Source organism: Narcine bancroftii, chromosome 9, assembly GCF_036971445.1.
Source record: "Narcine bancroftii isolate sNarBan1 chromosome 9, sNarBan1.hap1, whole genome shotgun sequence".
In the NCBI taxonomy this organism is placed as follows: Eukaryota; Metazoa; Chordata; class Chondrichthyes; order Torpediniformes; family Narcinidae; genus Narcine; species Narcine bancroftii.
In genome coordinates, this window is record NC_091477.1 from 123176345 (window position 1) to 123200804 (window position 24460).

Sequence of the window (24460 nt, forward strand, 5' to 3'; positions counted from 1 at the left end):
CCTCCTTCAGCCCTCGATATTGTACTGACCCATATATTCTTGCTAAAAAAAATATGAAACCCTCCCTACCCCGTAACCCTCTATTTTTCTTCCATCCATATGTCTAAGCATCTTTTAAATGTCCACAGTGTTCCAGCCTCCACCACCATCCCCGGCAAGAAATTTCAGGCCCCCCCCCAATTCTGTGTAAAAAAAAAACCTTACCCCTGATGTCTCTCCTAAATTTCCCTCCCTTCACTGTGTAGACATGTCCTCTGGTGTTTGCTGATCCTACCCTGGGAAACAAGAGCTGGCCTCTCAGAATCTTGTAGACCTCTGAAGTCTCCTCTCATCCTTCTTGGCTCCAAAGAGGAAAGCCCCAGCTCTGCTAACCTTGCCTTATAAGGCTTGTTTCCCAATCCAGACAACACCCTGGTAAATCTCCTCTGCACCCTCTTCACAACGTCCACATCCTTCCTGTAATGAGGTGACCAGAACTGAACACAATAGTCCACGAATGGTCTTAACAAAGATTTGTAGAGTTGCAACATTACCTCACTACTTCTGAATTCAGTCCCCTTATTAATGAATCTCAACATCCCACAGCCTTCTTAACTATCCAATCAACCTGTGTGGCATCACATACAACCCTCTGGGCCAGGCAGAATTTTTACTAATTGGTAGTGTAAAATGTACTCAAGCAAAAGGTACATATGCAAAAGAGAGAAATGTAAACAAACTGACTGTGCAAATATAGAAAATAACAGTAATAAATAATGTCCAAAGTCAGAATCCTTAAATGAGCCCTGATTGAATTTGTAGTTGAGGAGTCTGATGGTGGAGGGGTAGCAGCTGATCCTGAACCTAGGGGTGCGAGTCTTATGGCACCGATACCTCTTTCCTGATGGCAGAGCCTCTGCTAGGTGATGCGGATCCTTGATGATTGCTGCTGCTCTCTGACAGCAGTGTTCCCTGCAGATGTTCTCGATGGCGGGGAGTGTTTTGCCTGTGATATCCTGGGCTGTGTCCACGACCTTTTGCAGGAGTTTCAATACCAGGCCCTGATGCAGTTGGTTAATACACTTTTCTCTACACATCTTTAGATATTTGGTAAGGTTTCTGATGTCGTACCGAACCTCCTCAAACCCATGAGGATGTAAAGATGCTAACATGTTTTCTAGTACACTGGGTCCAGGAAAGGTCCTCTGAGAGAATAGCTCCCAAAAATTTAAATTTTATTATCTTCTCCACATTTGATCCTCGATCCTCCAATGAATACTGGATCGTTCACCTCTGGTTTTCCCTTCCTAGATTGTCTAGTCTACATGATTTAAATAAGGAATAAAATCAGTGACATTTTGATCCTTTTTGTTTGTAAAGAAAAGCACTTTACAAATTCAGGGGAAAGACCAAAAGAGCCCTAAGCCTGACAAGTCTGTATTCTTGGATTCTCTGTGCAGAGAGGTTCTATAGCCCAGGGGGTCAGGATCTGGATGTCTCTGAATAGTCAAAGAATATTTTCAAGGAGGAGGTGAGCAGCCAGAGGTCATTGTAAACTTGTACAACTAACATAAGGAGGGAAAGGGATGAGGTTCTGTGGAGTGACTATCAGGAGATAGAAAAAGAGGTTAAAAGGTAGGTGCCCATGTGCTAAGAGAGTAGCAATAGACGGATAGAGCAAATGAGCACATGGGCAAGGAGCTGGAGCACAAGGAGGGAGTCAGGGCCATGGACCATTGGGATATCTTCTGGGCCAGAGGTGACCTGCACAAGAGGGACAAGATGAACCTGAACTGGAAGGGGTCTGATATCATGGTGGGGAGTTTTGCTCGAGGTACTCAGGAGGGTTTACAGGGAGCTGACCAAAAGCAGTAGAGTAACATATGAATCAAATATAGAAGATAAAGTGAACAAGTCCAATAGGCAGGTCATGGAGGGGCAGGACAGGGAGTGAGGAAGGTCCGACAGATTTATTCTAATGCAAGGAGCCTGACAGATGTAGCAGATGTATTCAGGGGATGGATGGATGATACAGAAACCTGACCAAGGGAGAGACTGAATTGGCTGCTCAATGGTCTGGATAGATAAGCTACAGGCATGATAGAGGCGGAGGTAGGGAGTTACGATTTTGATTAGGGAGAACATCACAGCAGTCTTAGAGAGGGTATTCTTGGGAACAGTCCAGTGAGATTTTATGGGGGACCTTGGAAGATGTTGATGAGGCCCCATCATGAGTATTGTGTTTAGTTTTGGTCACCGTGCTGCAAGAAAATTATCATCAAGCTGGAGATGGTGAAAGGAATATATACAAGAATGTTGCTAGGACTCAGGCGTCCAAGCCATTGAGAGATGTTGAACAGGCGTGGACCTTATTCCTTGGAATGCACAGAAACAGGGATAAGATAGGTTTAGCAGAATATGGGCCAAACGTAGGGAAGGGGGAGATCACGGTCAGCATGGTCAGATTGGGCTGAGAGCTGGTTTCCACTCTGTATAGGGTCATAATGATCGATTAATAATGATTTCCCAAAAGGCCTTCATTATAGAGCAGTTCAGATGGAATAGAAAGTACTACAAAGAAATGACATCTGCTATTGGGAAAATTCTGGAATCAATTAGTGAAGGTGGGGTCAAAACTGGACATGCTGGATTGATGAAAAAGGAAATGGGATGAATGTTTCACATTGAAGACTCTTTATCATCTCTCAGACTCCACCTGCAAAGACTCGAGGCATGGACGCCATCAAAGGATCGAGGCATGGACGCCATCGAAGGCTTGAGGAATGGACGCCATCGAAGGCTCGAGGCATTGATGCCATCAAAGGATCGAGGCATGGACGCCATCAAAGGCTTGAGGCATGGACGCCATCAAAGGCTCGAGGTATTGATGCCATTAAAGGATTGAGGCATGGACGCCATCAAAGGCTTGAGGCATGAACGCCATCAAAGGATCGAGGCATTTACACCATTAAAGGCTCGATGCATTTACACCAAAGTCTTGACACATTTGCACTATTTTTCTTTGTCGAGACACTACTTGACCTGCCCTATTTCACCAGCAATTTCAAATTGAATGAAAAGTGTCCTCAATAATTCCTTGAGCCCTATTTAAGCAACATTCCCAGTAAATGTCATTAATAGAGGAAAGGTTGGGGGTGGGGTGGGGGTCCCAGTGATCTTTTCAGCTGCTTTGAGGATCCTCTGCATTGACAATTGTTCCAACAAAGATTCTGCCAGATAGTACATTTCCAAAGTGGAAGATGTCAGATTTACCAACATTGTGCTCCACCTGTCAGACCCTCACCCATGATCTCTTCCTCTCTGCAGACTCTCCACACCCTCTGCACAATTTGCCTTTCCACTCAATTTAATGGCATCAACAAACTTGGATACATCACACTCAGTCCCCTCTTCCAAATCATGAACATGTACGGTGAACAGTTGTGGGCCTGTCACTGACCCCTGCGACACCCAACCCTGAGACAGCATACAGAAAGGAGATTGAAAACTTGACTGAATGGTGCACCAACAACCTCACACTCAATGCCACCAAAACCAAGGTTGACTTCAGGAAGGGAAAACCAGAGGTGATCATTGGAGGGGATCAAAGATGGAGAGGGTAAGCACATTTAGGCTCTTGAGAATCATTGTCTCGGAGGATCTTTCCTGGACCCAACACACCAATGGCATCGTGAAGAAAGCACATCAGAACCTCTACTTCCTCAGGAGCTTGTGGAGGTTTGGGATATTAAAATGTTAATTTTTTTAAATATAAATTTTAAATGTAGACATTCAGCACGGTAACAGGCCATTTCAGCCCATAAGTCCACACCATCCAGTGAACCTATAGCCTCTGGTGCATATTGAATGGTGGGAGGAAACTGGAGACCCCAGGGAAAACCCACGCAGACATGAGGAGAACATACAAACTCCTTACAGACAGTGCAGGATTCGAACCCCGGTCCCCATCGCTGGTGCGGTAACAGCATTGCATCAACTGCGATATCAACTGTGCTATCCCCACATTGGAAACCCTGGCAAATTTCTACAGATGTGTGGTGGAAAGTGTACTGACTGGCTGCATCACGGTCTGGTATGGGGACACCAATACCCCTGACTGTAAAGCCCTGCAAAAAGGTAGTGGATGCAGCTCAGGACACACAGGCAAAACTCTCCCCACTATCAAGAACATCTAGAGGGAACACTACCATTGGAGAGCATCAGCAATCGTCAAGGATCCACACTGTCCAGCACATGCTCTGTTCTCGCTGCTGCCATCAGGAAAGAGGTATCGGTGCCAAAAGACTCACACCCCCCAGGTTCAGGGACAGCTGCTACCCCGTCCACCATCAGAATCCTCAATGACAAACTCAATCAGGGACTCATTTAAGGACTCTGACAGACATTTTTTTGTTTTTTCCCTCTCTGTATTACACAGTTTGTTTACAGTTCTTTATTTGTTTAAATGTGTACATTGTGGGAAATTCTGTCTTGCCCACAGGTAAAAGAATCTCAGGGTTGTATGTGACGTCATGTATGTACTCTGACAACAAATCTGAAATCTGTCATCCACATCATTTATATACAACATGAAAAGTAATGGACCAACATTGACCCTGTGGAACATCACCAGTCTCTGGCAGCCAGTCGTAAGGTCCCCCTTTATTCCCAGTCTTTGCCTTCTGCAATTCATTAGTAAACAATAAGTGTAAATTAAATTACCACATGACAGAGAGAAAAAAAAGAGGATAAATATTCACAGATGCAGTTGCATCGAGAAACCCTCAATGATGTCCAGAACAGTAATTCTTTTCTCACCTCTGGAACTTAGTTATTTGGTCTGTGTTTGGACCAGTGATGTGATGAGGGCTGCAAGTGACTAGCTTGTGCATCAAATTCTACATACAGTACGGTAACAGGCCCCTTTGGCCCACAAGCCCATGCAGCTAAAGTACACCAATTAACCTACAAACCCTGTTCACTTTTGAACGGTGGGTGGAAACCAGAGTACTCTGGGAAAACCCAGGCCGATACGGGAAGAACACACAAACTTCTTACGGACAGTCTGGGCTTCAAACCCAGGTCACTGGTGATGTAATAGTGTTGCGCTAGCTGCTACACTAACTGTGCCACCCTGAGTGATCATCAGTGAGAAATAAATACCGCTTGACAGATGACCTTCCATCATCTTGCTGGTAATTGAGAGTAGACTGATTGGGAGGTAATTAGCAGGAGTGGATTTATCCTGTTTTGTGGACAATTTCCCACATGGTTAGAATGATTTGAGCATTCAAACTGGTAATGAGCCTGCGTGGCTGGAGACACAGGCAGTTACAGTGTGAATGTCTTCAATAGTACAGCCAAGATGTTGTGCAGTCCTGTAGTCTTTAATGTATCCAGCGTTCTTGCAAATTCTTGATCGGATGAACGCCAAGACAGTAGGAAAGAAGATTCAGTATGATAGAAGCACTACAGCTTCTGTCACCTTCCAATTGACACCTTTATCAAGAGTTTGGAATGTTAGACACAGTAACATTCACTTCTAATTGTATTTTAGCACTCCAAATTATAATTTTGAGCATATTTTGGTCAGTTAACTTTGTTGTAATCATCTTCAAGTGGCTGTTTCGGATTACTTTCTCTCTTTCAGATTCAAGCAGGAATCGAGAGACAAATTTAGAATCAGAGATTGCCAATTCAATGCATTTCTGGGGGAGTGTGGCTGTGGCACCTTTCACAGAGCTATTAATCCAAGCCCTTTCTGGTGCAAGTGAAAAGTATCATGGCACTGTTATTTCAAAGAAGATCTCACAAAAGTGTTCTGAGGAGCAGCCGCATAACTGGACATTGTTAATACCCGCTTCTGTGGCCAATTGCCCCATTCACTGATCATACCGCAGAGTTTTCATTGAGTTTCCGCAGAGTTTTCACTGCCCCATTCACTAATCATACTGCAGTTTTCACTGAGCTACCGCAGAGTTTTCACTGCCCCATTCACTGATCATACCGCAGAGTTTTCACTGAGTTACCGCAGAGTTTTCACTGCCCCATTCACTGATCATACCGCAGTTTTCACTGAGCTACCGCAGAGTTTTCACTGAGTTACCACAGAGTTTTCAAGTGCTTTGAGATTTGCTGCTGCAAAGGGAACTTTCCCTCCTGTTCTTTCAGCTTTAGGAAAATTCCATCAGTGTCGGGGCGACACAACGGCTCCGCAAAAGGAGGGGTGAGGTGCTGCTTCTGTCCGATAGCTACAGGTCCCCCTTAGGCAAGGTGTAGGACCTGTCTAGCCTCCCAGTCAGGGTCACGCAAAGCTTGGCAGACATTCCCCACAGATGAGTTTCACCGGCAGATTCTACAGATTGGAATTTACGGTTGTAAAACTAAAAATGTTGGGCAGATGAATCAGCTGATCAGTGGCCAGGGTGTCTTGTCCAGTACAGACACTGCAACTGAAGAAGGAAACAGGAAACCACTTCAATGTTCTTCACTTGTATAACCATGAACTATGGTCTCAGCTCAAAGACAACTATAATTTGGAGGGTCAGAGATCATGACTGATGGAGAGACATGATCGTCCATGCCGAACAGCAAGGGACCTGAATGATGAGGAATACTCCACAAGATCTCAAAACATTTTAAGAGTCCACCAATTGACCATAAGATATGGAGATGGATTTAGGTTATTCAGCTCATTGAGTCCACCCCATCATTTCATTATGGCTAATTTACTCTCCCTTTCAAAGCCCATAACCCTGGATTTCCTTCCTAATCCAGAACCTATCTACCTCCATCTTAAATATACCAAATGATGGCCTCCACAGCTAATTTCACAGATTCACCACTCTCTGGGTGAAGAAATTCCTCCTTGTTTCTGTTCTAAATGGAAATTTTTGTATTCTGAGTCCTTGGTCCCAGACTCTCCCATCATGGGAAATACACCTTCTCCACATCCACTCTACCTGGGCCTTCCAGTATTCAGGTTTATACTATATCTGATAGATATTGTAAATATTCAATACAGGAGATGGATGTTATGTTGAAGCTTTACATGATATTGGAAAGCCAAAATTTGGAGCATTGTGTGCAGGTTTGGTCAACTACCCACAGGAAAGATAGAAAAAGTGCAGAGAAGATTTACTAGGATGTTGCCCTGACTTCAGGAACTGAGTTACAGGAAAAAGTTAAATAGGTTAGGACTTTATTTCCTGGAGTGTAAAAGAATGAAGGGAGATTTAATAGAGGTATCTAAAATTATGAAGGGGATAGAGAAAATTTACAAGGATATTGCTGGGACTTCAGATGAATTATAGGAAAATTAAATAGGTTAGGAGTTTATTCCCTTGTCCATTGGAGAAAACAGGGATAATCAACAGAGGTGTTAAAAATAGATCAAGTAAATGCAAACAGCTTTTTCCACAGACGACAGATGAGACAAGAACTATAAGAAATGGGTTAAGGGTGAATGTTTAAGAGGAACATTCAAGGGAACTTCACTCAGAGGGTGGTGAGGTGGTGGATGTGGATTTGATCTTAACGCTAAAGATTGGATAGGTATGTGAATGGAAGGGGTATGGAGGGCTATAGTCTGGGTACAGGTGGGACAAGATGGAATACATGATTCAGCACAGACTAGATGGGCTGAAGAGCTTGTTTGGTGTAGTCATGTTTTATGGTTTCAATGAGATACACCTAAACTCCAGTGAGTACAGTTCCAGAAACAGCAAATATTACTCATAAGATAACACTTCCATTCCTGGGATCATGGTTGTGCATCTTCTCTGGATGCTCTCCCAATGCCAACACATCCTTCCTTATATAAGGAGCCCAAAATTGCTCACAGTACTCCAAGTGCAATCTGACAATTAGCACAACACTATTAAAGTGACCATGTTTCAAATATGGCGCTGTCTGTAAGGTGTTTGTACAGTCGCCCCATGACCAGCGTGGGTTTTCTCCAGATGCTCCGGATTTGTCCCACCCTCCAAAAACATACTGGTTTGGTAGGTTAATTGGGTGTAATGGGCTTCATAGACCAGAAGGGCCTTTTCCCATGCGGTATCATTAAAATTAACAAAACTTAGAATTAAATGTGACCAAAGCCTCAACATTATATCTTGTTTTTACATCCCATCCCTCTTGAAATGAATCCATGTTATCAATTTTATATCCTTCTATCAGGTCATCTCTCACCCCAGGAAAAGCAGACCAAGCCCATCAAATTTCCCCTTATGACTCAAGCCTTCCAACACAGGCAACATTAATTGCAACAGGGTCAAGGTAAATCGGAAAAGTGGGTTAAGGAATGGTAGATGGAATTTAACTCTGACAAGTGTGAGGTATTGCATTTTGGTAGATTAAACCAGGGCAGGGTTGGCATAGTAAAATGGTAGTGCATTGGATGGTACCGTAGACCAGAGAGGACCAAAAGTATATAGTTCCCTGAGAGTTACGAAGCAAGGTGGTAAAGGTGGCTCTTGGCTTTTTCAGTCAGGGCACCGAGGACAGGAGCTAGGACATCATATTACAGATGTATGATGTTGTTAAGACCTCTGTTTGAGTATTGTGTCCGTTCTGCTCACACAGTTGTAGAAAGGATGCAATTAAGCCGGAAAGGATCCGGAAAAGATTCATGAGGACGTTACTGGGAATGAGGAGTTGACTTAGAAGGAGAGCCTGTAGAGGCTGGGGGCTATTTTCTCTGGATCTTAGCACGCTGAGGTGTGACCTTATAGAGGTTAATAAAATCCTCAGGAATGTAGATAAGGGTATGCTCACAGTCTTTCCACTAGTATGGGGGTCTAAAACTGGACAGCATAGGCTTTAAATGAGAGTGGGAAACTTCAAAGGAACCAGAGGGGAAATTTGTCCCTCACATATGGTGATGGGGACATGGAACAAGTTCCCAGAGGAAGAGGCATATACAATACAATGATTTCAAGACATTTAGACATGAATACCCATTTAAATGTTTAGAAGGAGAAGGACCAAATGCAGACAAATTGGACTGGCTTAGGTGGATAAATTGTGAGGCATGGAAAAAATGTGCCGAGTGGCCTGTTTCTCTGCTACGTAACCACACAACTCTTTTCTGCATCATCTCTAGCTCCATCGTGTCTTTTCCGTAGTGTCCAGCCAGAACTGAGCACAAGGCTGCCAGTACAGCCAAGGCAGATTTTTGTATCCTGTGACATTATCATCCAAAGCACTGATACAAGAACTGGACTGTAAAGGCAAGCATTCCATACAGCTTCTTCACCACCCTGATTACCTGTAACACACAGCAACAGTACACGTCCAGCCTTGATACACTTCCTAAAAAGCATCACTTTGCAAAATTCCATTTGACATTCCCTTGCCCACTTCCCCAGTTGATCAAGATCCTGTCCAGAGCCTGCAGCACACCAATTAGGAAGGCCACCCTCCACTATTCCCCTGTGACTCCTTCCACCAGATAATTTTGTATCCAATTAGCCAGCACACCCTTGGTCCTTCTGGCATAGCCTACCATACAGGAGCTTATCAAAAGCCTTGATAAAATCCACGATGACAACATCCACCGTCCTGCCTTCGTCAATCCCCCAAGGACCCCTGTTCAAAAACCAATCCTTTTTGTGCACTTTGATTCCCCACGCACAATGCCAAGCTGCCTATCCTAACCAGTCCTTGCCTATCCAAATAGAAATAAATCCTCTCTCTCAAAATCCTTTCAATAACTTTCACTCAATGACCTTCAGTTCCCTGGCTTCTCCTTGCTGTTCTTCTAGAATCAAGGCATAACATTAGCCAACTCCCAGTTTTGGGGTGCCTCACCCAAGGCTAATGAAGATACAAAAGTCTGTGCCAGGGCTCAACAACTCTTACGTCAAGACATCACCCATTTCCCATGACTCCACACCTAGACCCCACCACTAACCCTTCACATGCCCGTTCAGCCTGTCGTTTCTCTATGGCCATCTGCCCTGTGTGTGACACTGCCAACCCCACCTTCGATCCATTACAGTCACAGTAAAAGCATTTTGAAAAACAACTTTATACATCTCAATCATCAATGTCTGTGTCACTATAACTAGAATGTATTTGATGCCAGGACCTGATTTCAGTGCCACGAGGGCTGATAACCTTTACACTGCAGTCCCGTAAACACTGTCAGACACGCTGGACAGGTGGGGAATCATTAACCCCCATAAATTACTCTCGAGACTACAACAGTGCTTTGATCAACCTTAAAGAGCAGGAACGTGCAGCCTTGGTGAGGCTTTAACTTTGTTCTCTTTAGCCTGATTGAACACTGCAATTAGACAGAATACACAACCCTCTTAGATGGAGATCAAAATAGTTTGTAACTGCCAATGTGCTGGAAATCCAAAGCACCTGAACATCCAGGCCCCAAATGCTCAGAGAATCCATGCAGCAGCTGATTGCCCAGACCTATATAAAAGATACTGGTCATTTAAAAATCACTGGTAAAAATAGCCCGATTGACATTTCACCAATGAATGATTATATAATAGCTGTTCGTCTCAGTAGCAGATTCATGTCTCAAAATGCTGGATACATTATTACAATGGACTGAAGCAGTTTCTCCAAGCTACTTCAGTTTGGAAGGATTTTTTGCAGGTTGCTGTTTCCTGCAGCCATCAGTTTCAGAAAACCATCTATCCAGTCAAGAATTGATGCCATTTAATTTATGGTCCAAGCCTCAGAAAATTATTTCGTAGGCTGATCTTGTGGAAACTGCGGGATACAAGTGCAGGTCTCAGTCACTTTGGATCATGAGTCTGACCCTGAAGGAATGAATTGCCGAAGAACTTCACCTCAAGTGTTTCTACATCCAGTAGCAGCATGCAACATTTTGCCGAGTCTTTCTTCAGGCAGCTTGCTGATCTGAAACTCACTGGGGATGTCCTTGCCCATATTTGTTACATACACTTCTCCCAACCTCAGAGCTTCCAAACGACAGTGGAAACTTCACATTAGTTAGTGAATGCATAAAATCCTGCAAGCACATTTTCCTGACAGATTTAATCCTTTCAGTAATAAAAGTTTTGCAAATTCTCAAAAGTAAAATTGCAGAAAACATTTTTGAGTTGCTTCCTTCACGATTCTAATTATTTAATAATTTAAGCATTCAACATGCAATAATAACTTTGAATTATCTATAAATTATGTGTGTAACTTTCAAGTTGCAAAGAAGGGTAGGAATTCATAAATTACAGTTTCTCTGATTGAAGGAGTCTTCATCAGTTTCCTCAGAAGCTCTCTCTTTATTTGCAGTTTCAGAAACTTGTTTTGAAATTTCAGTGATTTCTCTCTGCCACCTTGAAACATTTAGGAAGGGTGTAGCGCATCATAAAGTTAAGTCCCCACAGAGAAAGTGAATACAGGCAAATACTTTCTGCCAGATCTCCAGCGACTGAGCTCCCCAAACACAGATTGATAATTCAGTTCTAAAGCCTGTGTACTTGAAGAGAATGAGAGAATCCAGCTCAGGGCAATAAAAAATTTCAGGGACCTATGCTCGCAAAAATGACACAGATTTAGATCAAAACATTCCATTTAACCCTGAAAATCTATATCGAGTTCAGGAAGCTGAATATTATTTTGAGGACACCTTTGGGCAGCTAAACAGAACCTGGATTGCTTGCAGTGATTTGAAAAGGCTAGCAATTTTTGTTTCAATTGAAGAAGACGCTTATCTTTCAAAAGATCCAAATTTGACCAAGATTCCTGCAATAGTAAAAAAGTGAACCCACACCTGCAACCCATGATTAGATGCATCCAATTCACTTCCCTCACTGCAAACATTTCCATAGTTTCAGCCTTTTCACTTGGAATACTTTGGGAGACCCCATGCACACTTTGAAACGATTTGAATGAATCAGTGAATTATTGACAGCACTGCAGACAATTAGCAGACTTCCACACTCTCCAATCCATTATCTCCCATTACATAACACAGAAGCAGTCAAACAAAATTCTTCAAGACAATGACATCACCCAATGTTAATTGAACAGAAAAGTCAAGTTCTTCACCGCCCATAATCCAAAGGCTAGACATTGCAGTAAAGTTGAAACTTTAAAGAGCAACACTGATACGATCACACTTCCAAACTTCTCAAACTTTCTGCACCATCCCTAAGTTTTCATGAAGTTGTTTCAGTAACTGAATTAACTCAAGCATCCGTAAAGTTGCACTCCCAATAGTAGCTACACTCTTGAACTTGGGTGAAGTTTTCAGTGACAGCTAAGATTAAGCCAAAACCAGCTGTCAGTCAAATGGAGTTATTTAAATATTACTGAATAATCCTTTTAGAAATTCATAAATTTTATTAATTCAATTTAATTCACTGCAGAGTCTGAAATCTTTACTCCAAGGTACGAAGGGTAAATTGTTGTGACTAAATCACATCGGGGTCCATTCTGGACAGAGATCCTGTTGCAGTGGATGCAACCTTGTTGATCTACTTACCTCAGTGTATTGTGACTGGGCTGCATTCTCTAGGTACAGCATGTTTGCAGCTATGTTGATGAGCACAGCTGTGCCGTCTCCTGGCTCCAGATTCGTGCGATATGAATGGTGGGACTTTTACTTCAGATGGAGTGAGTGTTTGTGTGTGTGTTTTAAAGGAGATTCTCTTATATCCAGACCTGGTTGAACAGGTAAAGTACAAGGGGGTGGGATCTCCACACCAGCTGCCAGCCAATCTTTCCCAAAGTTCCACCTAAAACTTTTAAACTCAACACCAATGGAATTCTCCAGCAGCTCATCTACATATCAGCCTCTCCCCCACTATTATATTCCTTACTTCCTACTCTTCCCAAACTTTCTTTTTCCCTTTATGAATCTTAATCATGGCTGCAGCTTCTTTATTATCAGTGGTTTTTGAAGGTTTCACTGTCATATATAAGTAGCTTGGAGCAGGAGGTTTAATGGAGGAGACATCTGAAAAGAGAAGCAGTTAATTATAAAATCACAGCTCCTCAATTTGCAGCAGTATTCCTTCCCGCCTCTCCTCCCGCTTCTGTACAATCAACCGGCTAATTGACACCAACAGTAACAGCACAGAGGCCTCTGCTCTGCCCAACACCAGAGACTTGGTACATTTACTGAAGCTTGCTCTTGAAATACTCATTATAAACCTGGTTTGGGGAGTAATATGGAGAAGACAATTCAGGAACAATATACAGGTGAGCAGCTGTGGCCACACAGGCAAGTGAAAAAGTGAAAGACACGAGCACGAACTTGGAGTCACTTAAACCACAATTCCCAAGCTGAAATTGATAGCATGGGCTAATGTGCATGTTAACCCCTTCAATGCATTGCCATTTTCAACTGTAGGAACTTATTAACTAAGCTAACTGCGTCAACAATTCCCATTTTAAATCAGTTTTATTGAATGGCACGGTTTTTGTTTACACATACCAGCATTCTGAAAACCACTTCTCATCATCAGACACTGTACATTACTTCCTCGAAGAGTCACCTCTTCAAATAGAAACAAATTCTCTTGATTCAAATTAAGCTGCTTTTCATATCGGATTTTAAAACATCTGGATTATTCAGGATAAGGGGCAGATGTCAGAGTGTTGAAGCATGGTGTGGAAGGAGCCGACGATGTTAATTCCTGAACACAGAAGACGATAGCAGGACTTGCACACCTGCGGCTCCCAAGCAGTCAGCAGTTGTTTGCACACATCTGGGACTAGTCAATGGTAAAGACTAAAAAATACAAGATTATCTCAATAAAATCGTTCAAAAGCCACAAGCCTCAACATTTTGAATGACTATTGATGACTCTGAGACAGGAAGCTGACACCATAATGAGTTGAAGATGAAATACTCTGCGTGGAGTGAGTCACGCATTAAGGTTGCAAAATCACGAGTACAGGAATGAAAAAACTGTTGCTGCTCCTCTGTATAACATCTTCACCTTACAGACTTCCATCTTCCAATACAAATTGGGGAAAGACCGGACGTTAGTTTCCCCATTCCCTGAAACACACAACAGGAAGAGGCCCCTTGGCAACCATGACAATAACTATCCCCACTTCAACTCCTTCCACCTGCCTGCACGTGGTCTGCCCCCCTCCATCCCCTGCCTATTCATTTCCCAAAATGCTCTCACCTGCTTTGCCCACCTCTCCAGGCAACCATCCCAGGCACCGACTACTCTCGTTTAAGAAAAAAAAACTTACCTCACACATTTCCCGTAAACATTCTCATCTCACCTTAGGTCCACACCCTCCAGCATTAGACATTTCCATCCTGGGGAAAAGTCAATGACTATCTCTCTCATCTCCGACTCTAATAATTTTATGAATTTCTATAATGGCACTTCACAGCCTCCAACAGGGCAGAGGAAGCAGACCAACTTTGTTCAACTTCTCCTTAAAGCCAATGCTCTCCAATCCAGACAACATTTTGTTAAAGCATCCTCTCCAAAAACTTTCATCCTTCTCAGGGAAATGTACAGCAGAAATGTTCAGGGAACTTCTGTGTGCGCTCTGCACAGGCATATTCTCTTGATGTGGTGGAAGGACGGTAAGGTGAAGGACGGTGAGGTGAAGGACGGTGAGGTGAAGGACGGTGAGGTGAAGGACGGTGAGGTGAAGGACGGTGAGGTGAAGGACGGTGAGGTGAAGGACGGTGAGGTGAGAGGACTACAATGCCCAAGAGATGAAGAAAATGTAGCTGGAAAAAGGAAAAGCCAGGAATATTGAGTCCGAGAGAATTACAAGATTGACAGGAAAATGCTTAAGGAAGAACTTTGTTGAGCTAGAAGGGGCCATGAGAAGACCTTGGTGAACAGGGGCATTAGAGCAGCAGTGCTGGGTTCAAATCTAGCACTGCGGGAAGGAGTTTGTATAGGGCTGCTTGGTTAGTGCAATGCAAATACTGATTGAAGTTCAAATCCAGCTCTGTCTGAAAGGAGTTTGTACGTTCTCCCAGTGATCACAAGGGTTTCCTTCGGGTGCTCAAAAGACTTATGGGGTGAGTAGGTTTATTTGGGCAACATGAGCTCATGGCCAGGAGGACCTGGTACTGTGTCATCCTTCCAAAATTAAAAAAAAGAGGATATGACATCAGAGCTTCACACATACATCTCAGTCTCCCTTTCTCATACCTGAGCCATCTCTCAGTGCAGAGTTCTGGTTCACTGTTGTTTTTCACCAATGAATTTGTTCTATAAACCTGTATTTCGATAAGCCCTTCATGATGGAAGGGGTCCAGGGTCCATGCACAGCAATTGCTTGACCAAAGGTGAGTCAACTGAATCACTGTGTGACAGGTGAAAATATGAATCTGCTTCTTGCGAATGATGTACCCTTTGTCCATGAAGCCTAGGTCACCATAATTAGATGTTATTTTTGAGTCCCAATAGCAGAAACAAAAGTTGCAAACAAGAAGGATATAAAGAGGTGGAGAAGTTGCACAACGAATCTGGGAGAATGTCGCTGCTACAAAAAGGGAGAACATTCTGGAGGGCTCATCCAGGAAGGGTATGTGGGGAGAGCTCAAGAATAACAAAGGTGCAGTCACTCTGATGCAGTGACTTGATAGCCAGTAGGAGGTAAAGGAACAAATATGTACTGGTGAGCAGATTATGGAAAGATGTGAAAGCAGCAATTACCCAAAGCATTGACTGGTATTTCCTGTGTGATAGGGACTTTGATGGGGCAGATGTTAGTGCACCCAGTAGGGTTTCTACAGTTCATTCACAGATACCATCTTGCTGGTCTTCCATCCACTCTGCATTAGATCACCTGGACCACAAGAACATTTTTGTTCATTTATATAACTTGGAGTTTAAGTCATCAAGTTTATTGTCATCTGATTGTACAGTGCTCTCTGTCCTCCGTGCAGGACACTATCATACAAGCAAAACTCGTGAACAAACTTGGGCACCTGGGACTCTGTTCCTCTGCTCTCTTGACTTCCTTGTCAGCAGACCCCATTCACCGTGCATCAGCAACATCACCTCCTCCATACTGACCACCAGCAGCACAAGGCAGTTTGCTTTAATCCTCTGTTCTATGCCCTCTTTTTACCAAATTCCACTCCAGCACAATTTATAAATTTCCCAATGAGACCACCGTTATTGGCTGACAATGAACAGAAGAGGATGAAAGTGGAGAATCTACTTGGGTGGCATCAGGAAAACACTTTTTCTCCCAAGATCAGCAAAACCATGGAGTTTATTGTAGACTTCAGGATGGGAGGCTGAGGGAACACAAACCTGACTCCATTGGCAGAAAGGCAGTGGAGAGGATTAGTACCTTAAAATTGCTGTGCATTCACATATCAGAGGACTTCTCCTGGAGCCAACACACCCAGGTAACCATGAAGAAGGCTCACCAATACCTTTGAAGATTGCAGAGATTTAGCATGTCATAGAATATTCTATCAAACTTTTTTGATGTAAGGTGAAATCTATACTAACTGGTTTATTTCTTTGCACCAACAAATATGGATCATAGAACAGGACAGGCCCTTCAGCCCACAACATTGTGACAACCTTATAACCACACCAACTGCCTAGAATTTCCCTACTGCATAACCCTTCATTTTTCTCAGTTCCATGTATCTATCTAATAGCCTCATAAACCTGTAATAGATCCAATGTCCTAACAGGGAAAGATCTTGTATGGGGACACTAATACCCAAGCATAAAGCTCTCTAAAAGGTAGTGGACACAGCCCAGGACATTACAGGCAAAACCTTCTTCACTGTTGAGAACATCCCGTCAGAGAGTAGCAGCAATCATCAAGGATCCACACCACCCAGCACACGCTCTGTTCTCGTTGCTGCCATCAGGAAAGAGGTCTCGGTGCCACAAGACTCGCACCCCCAGGTTCAGGAACAGCCACTCCCTGTCCACCGTCAGACTCCTCAACAACAAAATCAATCAGGGACTCATTTACGGACTCTCACTTGTGCATTTTATTGATTTTCTTTTATTCTTTCTGTATTGCACAGCCAGTTTGTTTACATTCATTATCTGTTTAGAATCCTTTATTTGTTTTCATGCTTATGCTGTGAACAATTTATTTTTTGCACTACCAATCAGTGGTAATTCTACTGCGCCCATAAGGAAAGGAATCTCACGGTTGTATGTGATGTCATGTATGTACTCTGACAATAAATTCAAAATCTGCAGAACTGATAAAAGGTTCTCACAACTGGGAGTTTAAAGACAATGAATTAGCAAATCACCAGACTGAGCTCAGGAGTGGTGTTGTCCCCACTATGGACATTCCAAGCCTGATCAGCCAACATCCTTTTCCATCTCAAGTAGCACAGTTAGCACAATGCTGTTACAACACCAATGATCAGGACCTGGGTTCAAGTCCCACACTGTCTGTAAGAAGGTTAATTGGGTGTAAATTGGGCGGCATGGACTCGTGGGCTGAAATGGCCTGTTACCATGCTCTAAGCCTACATTTAAATTAAATATAAATTTTAGCCCTTGCATTTATTCTGAGGTCCAAGGTGCATATTCACCCAATGAGAGATGCCGTCCACCTAGTTCCCACCCTGAGCAGTTACATTTCACAGTTGATTTGCACTGCACTATTTAATCCCCAAGACTGTATACACGCCCAGGGTTGTGCCACTGATAATCGGCTCTACCATGTTGGTCCTGCACTTCACTGAAGAGGCAGAGAGAGAGTTCCAAACAAAGGCATCTACTCATGGGTGTTCCCCTACAGTCGTTCTGCTGGAGTTAGTTAATCTGTCAAAAATGTAGGCTGGAGGCACTCCCTTTACTCTGAACTCCAATCTTTTTAATAAAGCAGCAGAATTCAGACTAAGCTGAAATTTATACATTAATTTATTCATTCTACAGTACAGTAAAAATCAAACAACACACCAAAACACTCACTTCTCCTCTTAACCTCAGAAGGTTCAAAAAGATTTAGTGAGGGTGGTCAATTTAGATGTAGTAGATAAAGAAAAACTGTTTGCACTTGCAGGAGGTTGGTAACTAGAGGTTGAAGGCCGATTGCCAAAGCAAAGGTTGACAAGAATTTGAGGGCAGTGAGTGACTGTAATCTGGAATGAGGAATACAAGAAATGGGAGCAGGAGTCGATCAGCCGGCCCATCGAGCCTGCTCCGTCATTCAATGAGATTGTGGCTGATCTGATGATCGGCTCATCGCCACCTACCTGCTATTTCCCCATTTCCCTTTTAATTCCCTGACTATGTCAAAATCTCTTCAACCTTGACTTAAATATATTTGCTGAGGTCGCTTCCACTGCTTCAATGGTCAGCGAATTCCACAGATGCCCCCCCACTCTAGGAAAAGCAGATTCCCCTCATCTCCATCCTAAATTTACTACCCTGGATCATGGGGAATGAAGGATGGTTAAAGCAGATTCAGGAACAGTCAGCAGAGACCTAAACAAATATTTTCATAGGAAAGCTATAGGAAATAAGAAGGGGTGGAGAGATAAATTAGATAATGATTTCAATGAACCAAGTACAATGTGCCCAACGCCCATGCCTGTGAAAGCAGTGACACCAGCCTGCATGTCTGATTGGCAATCTTCCTTTTGATACTTAAGGATGTATGGCCACATTTCTTAATGGCAATTTTAAAAGGGCAAGACACAAGGAAACATATTCTGCTTATTTTCGACTTTATGGGCTTGGGCATCAAATCCTGACTACTGCTTTAATGCAGTGCTCCTTGGTACTGCATGGCCAGAGGGGAAGGTCTGAGGGAGTGCCTATACACTGCAGGAGTAGTGAGCAAGACATTCAGTGTGATAAAACCGAGGGAATATCCCACTATCAGGGGGCAGTATTTGGGCAGTACAGTTGGTGCAACGCTGTTACAACACCAGCAATCAGGACTTAGTATTCTGTCATATAGAGAGCTTTTGGGAAATTGGCCTTCATAAATCAAAGGACTGAGTATCACATTTGGGATGTTATGATGAAGTTGTTTGAGACATTGGAATACTGTGTGCAGTTTGAGTCACCAAACTACAGAAAGGCCATCAATAAGATTGGAAAAAGTAGAGATTTACTTGGATGTTGCCTGGACTTCAGGAACTGAGTTACAGGGAAAAGATAAACAGGTATTGATTTTATTCCCTGGAGTGTAGAAGAATGAGGGGAGATTTGATAGAGGGATACAAAATTATGATGGGGTTAGATAGAGTAAATGGCAGCAAGCTTTTTCCACTGAGGTGAGATGCAAACCAGAGGACATGAGTTAAAGGTGAAAGGGGAAAAGTTTAAAGGAATCATTAGGAGTACTTCTTCACACAGAGAGCGGTGGGGGTGAAGAACATGCTGCCAGCTGATTGGTAAATGTAAATTCAATTTGGAAATTTATGACAAATTTGGACAGGCACATGGATGGGAAGGGAGAGAGGGACATGGTCCAGGTGTAGATCAGTTGGACAGGAAGAATAATCGTTTGTCATGGAGTGGAAGGGCCAAAGGGTCAGTTTCTGTGCTCTAGTGTTCTATGGATGAGAACTTTTAAGTATATTCCCAGCATGGCTTGAGGACAAAAGCCAGAACTCAAATGAGTGCAGATTGCAGAGAATCCAGGCCACAAATCCAATAAAATGGAACACACCACCCTGACTTGGACACATCTTTTCTTTTGAGTGACAAAGGTGAGAGGTGTCTTAATAGAGGTGCATAAGATTATGAGGGGCCTGGACAGAGGCATACAGAGACCACTGGCAAAGCCAACTAGACAAGTTCACAGGGATATCAGGACCTGGACAAGATGGCTGGAATGCATTGCCTTGGATGGTGTTGGAGCTGGTACAATCACAACATTCAAAAGATTCTTAGATAGGTACATGGATGCAAGAAAATTGGAGGGTTATGGGTGTGAGGTAGGGCAAACTTAGATTGTTGTGGAGGAGGTTTACATAGGTTGGTGCCACATTGAGGCAGGAACCTGTACTGTTCGATATTGTCCTAGTATTCACCATCACTCCCTGCAATGCATTCCAGGCACCCACCCCTTGCTGTGTAAAAAGAAAAACATACTTCTGACATATCCCCTGAACATTCCTCCACTCACCATTAACCGATGTTCTCTGGTATTGCCCAGGAAAATGGTGGTGGTTGTACATCCTATTTAAGCCCCTCATAATCTTATACACTTCTATTAACTCGTCTTTCATCCTTCTTCACTCCAAAGAAAAATGCCCTAGCCCTGTCAATCTTGCTTTATATGACAGGTTCTCCAAATCAGGCAACATTGTGGTGGATCTCCTCTGTGCCATCTCTAAAGCATCTATATCCTTTCTATAATGAGGTGACCAGAACGGATACCAGTACTCCAAATATGGTTTAACCAGAGTTATATCCATCTGCAACATTATCTCGATGCTTTTTAGCTTACTCCCTTGACTAATGAAGGTCAACACATCACGCACCTTCTTAACCATCCTATCAACCTGGAGTTCTGTGCAGCAACCTTGAGGGGTGTCTGGACCTATACCCTATGATCTCCTTGTAACTCCACACTGTGAAGAATTCCACCATTAATCACATACTCATCCTTCACGTTTGACCTTGCAAAGTGCGTCACTTCTTCACATTAAACTCTGCATCCTGTCTATATCCCTGCTGTAACTTATAATCACTTCTGCACTGTCCAGAGCACCGGCAACCTTTATATCATCGGCAAACTTACTGACCCACCCTTCACTCTTTATCCAAGTCGATCATAAAAATGCAAGAGCAGGAGTCCTGGAAGCGATCCTTGAAGAACGCCATGAGTCACTGACCTCCAGGCAGAATACATTCCATCTACTACTATCCTCTGCTTTCTGCTGGTAAGCTCATTCCTAATTCAAACAGCCAAAGACAAGATTCCTCATGACTTTCTGAAAAAGCCGACCATGGGGTACCTTGTCAAACACCTTTCTAAAATTCACATATACTGGCATGTTTTCATCAATTTCTCATCACTTCTGCAGAAAATTCAAATTGGCTTCTGAGGCATGACCTGCCTCTTACAAAGTTATGCCAACAATTCTTGAAAAGACAGTGTTTTGCTAAATGCTTGTAAATTCTGCCTCTAAGAATCCTCTCCAATAGTTAGACTCTATAATTCTCAGGATTCTCCCTCATCTTTCTTCAACAAGGGGGCTACAATTTTCATTTTCCATCCAGCATCATCTCTCTTGTGGCCAGGGATTTTTGCTCCAGCAATTGCTTCCCTTGCTTCCTGCAATAACCTGGGGTGTATCCCATTTGGTTCCAGGGACTTATCTATCCTAACATTTTTAAGAAGATCCAGCATTTCCTCATTCTTACCCACAACATGCTCCAGCAAATTAGCCTGTACTACACTACCTCACTTAGTCCAAGATCTCTCTCCCTAGTGAACACTAAAGCAAAATATTCATTTAGGACTTTGCATGCCTCCAAACACGTTTCCCCCTTTATCCCTAATTGGTCCTTCTCTCACTCTAGTTATCTTTCTGTTCTTCATGTATGTGTAGAACACCTTTGGCTTTACCTTAATTCTACTTTCCAAGGCTTTCCCATGGTCCCTTTTGGATCTCCCAAGATCTTTTTTTAAGTTCCTTCCTGGCTACCATACAATTCACAAGAGCTCTTGCCAACTTTTTCTTCCTCATCCTTGTGTATGTTTCCTTCTTTCTCTTGACTAGTTGTCCCACCTCTCTTGTCAAACATGTCTTCTTTCCATTGCTACCCTTTCCCCATCTCAGTGGAACAAACCTATCCTGAATCCCACGCACCTGATACCTAAACGTCCTCCACATTTCTGTTGTGCATTTCCTAGGGAACAACTGCGCTGAACTTGCTCACATTTTGAACATCTGTACTGAATTTACTCCTCCAAGTTCATGCCTCATCCCACCATTATTAGCCTTTCCCAATAAACACTTTCCCATTTTGTCTACCAGTATCCTTGTCCACAGCTATGCTAAAGGTCAGAAAGTGGTGGTCATGGTCTCAGAAATGCTCCCCCACCAAGAGGTCTGTCATTATCCAGTACTAGATTCAGAATGGTCTCCTCTATTTGGCTGGTCCACGTACTGTGTCAGGAATCCTTTTTGAACACTTGACAAATTCAGCCCCATCTGAACATGTTGCACTAAGGAAGGTTCCCGTCAATATTTGGGAAGTTGAAGGCTCCCCCGGTAACAACTCTTATTTTAGTACCTCTCTGAAAATCTCTCTACTTATTTGATCCCCTGTGCCCTGGTAGCAACTTGGTGCCCACTGCCTTCCTGTTTCTAACTTCCAGCCACACTGACTCAGTAGATGGCCCCTCCACGACATTCTGCCTTTCTGTAGCTGTGATACTTTTCCTGATGAGTAATGTCACTCCTTTACTTACCCCCCCCACCTCTATCCCTTTTGAACCATCTAAAGCCCCGAACATGCATCAGCTAATCCTGTGCTGGCATCAATCAAGTCTCTGCAATGGCTGTAACATCATAATTCAATGCACTGATCCATGCTCCAAGTTCAATGCCCTTATTAATACCTCTTCCATTAAAGTGCATAGATTTCACCGCATCCAACTGATGCCTCATCACTGATCTCTACCCGTCCTTCCTCATAACATAGTACTTGGTCCCTAGTTACATCTTCAGCTCGTTCCCAAGTTTTAAAGCCAATGAGAAATGCATCTACTGAGTTACGTAGGGACACACTAATCCTATCGTCTCCATCAAACTTTGCAACCGTCAATGTGACAATCTGTCAGCGTGCACCAAGCAAATTGAAAGCACGGTCTCCATGGCAGTCTGCAGGAGGGGATGCACGAGAGATTTAGCTCAAGTTTCCCAAATACAGTGAGCACATCTCAAATATATTCTTAGGTCTACATTTCCAGAATACTTCATTAAATACAAAATGCTCTGGGATATTCTTAGGCAAGTGAAAAGTTCTGTGGAAACGTGTCTATTTTTTCCTCGAGCAGTGAAAATGTGATGACTGACGGTTCAGTGGAACTCGCAGATAGAAGGTGAAAGAGTGATTTAACGCAGTGACAGGAGTTAACATGAACCATTGACTGGTAACCAATGTAAGTAAAGAGGGGAGTGTGTAGGACACAATGCAGGGTATTTTTGTAGGGCAACCTGGTCAAACGAGCAACTAGGAAATAGAGCCAATGAGGAAATATCCCACGGAAACAAACACCAAATCGTGGTTAGGGTGGTGCTAAAATTAATCCACACAATAAAGCAATGGCAAAAAAATCCAGAATCAGATGGCTTCCATGTCAGGGTGAAAGGAGCATCAAAGCATTGTCGAGTCCGACTTTCCAAGCTCTTTATTCTGCTACCACTGCTTTCAGTGGGAAAATTCTGCATTTCATCTCATATTTTGGTATGAGGAATTATCGAACTGTTGGTTTAACATTACAGTATTAGGAAATTACCAGAGTTCATTAAAATAGAATGAATCAACATCATGAGAATTTTCAGCGATAAGAGAGAAGCTGCATGGATCTGTAAAGGATAGGTCACATTTAAATTTTAAATTTAATTTAAAAAAGATTTGGACATACAGCACAGTACAGCCCCTTTCGGCCCACGAGTCCGTGCTGCCCAATTACACCCAATTGATCTACAACCCTTGGTATGTTTTGAAGGGTGGGAGGAAATCGGAGCCCCTGGGGAAACCCATGCAGACACGGAAAGAATGTACAAACTCCTTACTGACAGTGTGGGATTCGAAGCCCAATACCGATCGCTGGTGCTGTAACAGCGTGTGTAACCACTACGTCAACTGGGTCATCTGTCATTTTTTTTGAAGGGGGATTTAAACATAACTAGCAATATGAGAATGTATTAAAATTCAAAAATCTGCAAATGCTGAAATTGGAAATAAAAATAGAAAATGCTGGAAACACTCAGCAGGAAAGGCAGCATCTGTGGGAAGAGAACCAGCAAAAGGCAAACTGCAGGAGGAACAGTGGGTAAAATCAGCGTTTGTGTCAACAAGGCGATGGTTCACATTTCAGGCTGAGACCCTGCATCAGGTCTGAGGGAGCAGAAGGGAGATAACCAGAATAAAGAGATGGGAGGGAGGGATGAGGCAGGGGCTGGCAGGCAAAGATAATCAAGGAAATAAAGGAAAGCATCAAACTAAAAGTTCATGTGGACAAAGTCACCGAGGGTTGTGGGAAACCAGAAGATTAGGAACATTAAAAAAGCAATAGTGGTCACCGCAAGCAATTTAAAAAAAAGATAATGCAGGTGAAGTAGCATAAAAGAGAAAAACGGACTTTTAAAATCTTTATATTTTTAATTAATTAAAAAAAAATTAGACATAGAGCATAGTAACAGGCCATTTCAGCCCACAAGTCCGTGCCACCCAATTAACCTACACCCCTCAGCATGTTTGAAGTGGAGGGAGGAAATCAGAGTCCCCAGAGAAAACCCATGCAGTCAAGGGCAGACGTCCAGACTCCTTACAGATAGCACGGGATTCGAACCCCAATCCCGATCACT

The 24460-nt window shown here is 43.1% G+C and overlaps 1 protein-coding gene across 17 annotated transcripts in view; it reads right to left on the minus strand.

Moving 5' to 3' along the window:
• Positions 1-24460, minus strand: part of tp63 (tumor protein p63) — a 314779-nt gene that overhangs the window by 86562 nt on the left and 203757 nt on the right. The window contains exon 1 of one of the 17 annotated variants that reach the window (XM_069897662.1): positions 12452-12603. The exons of the other annotated variants lie outside the window; for them this stretch is intronic. Within the exon in view, the coding sequence (XP_069753763.1) occupies positions 12452-12493 (42 nt within the window). The 5' untranslated portion in view covers positions 12494-12603. Of the gene's footprint in view, positions 1-12451; positions 12604-24460 lie in introns of those variants that run through there. 17 annotated transcript variants of the gene reach the window in all.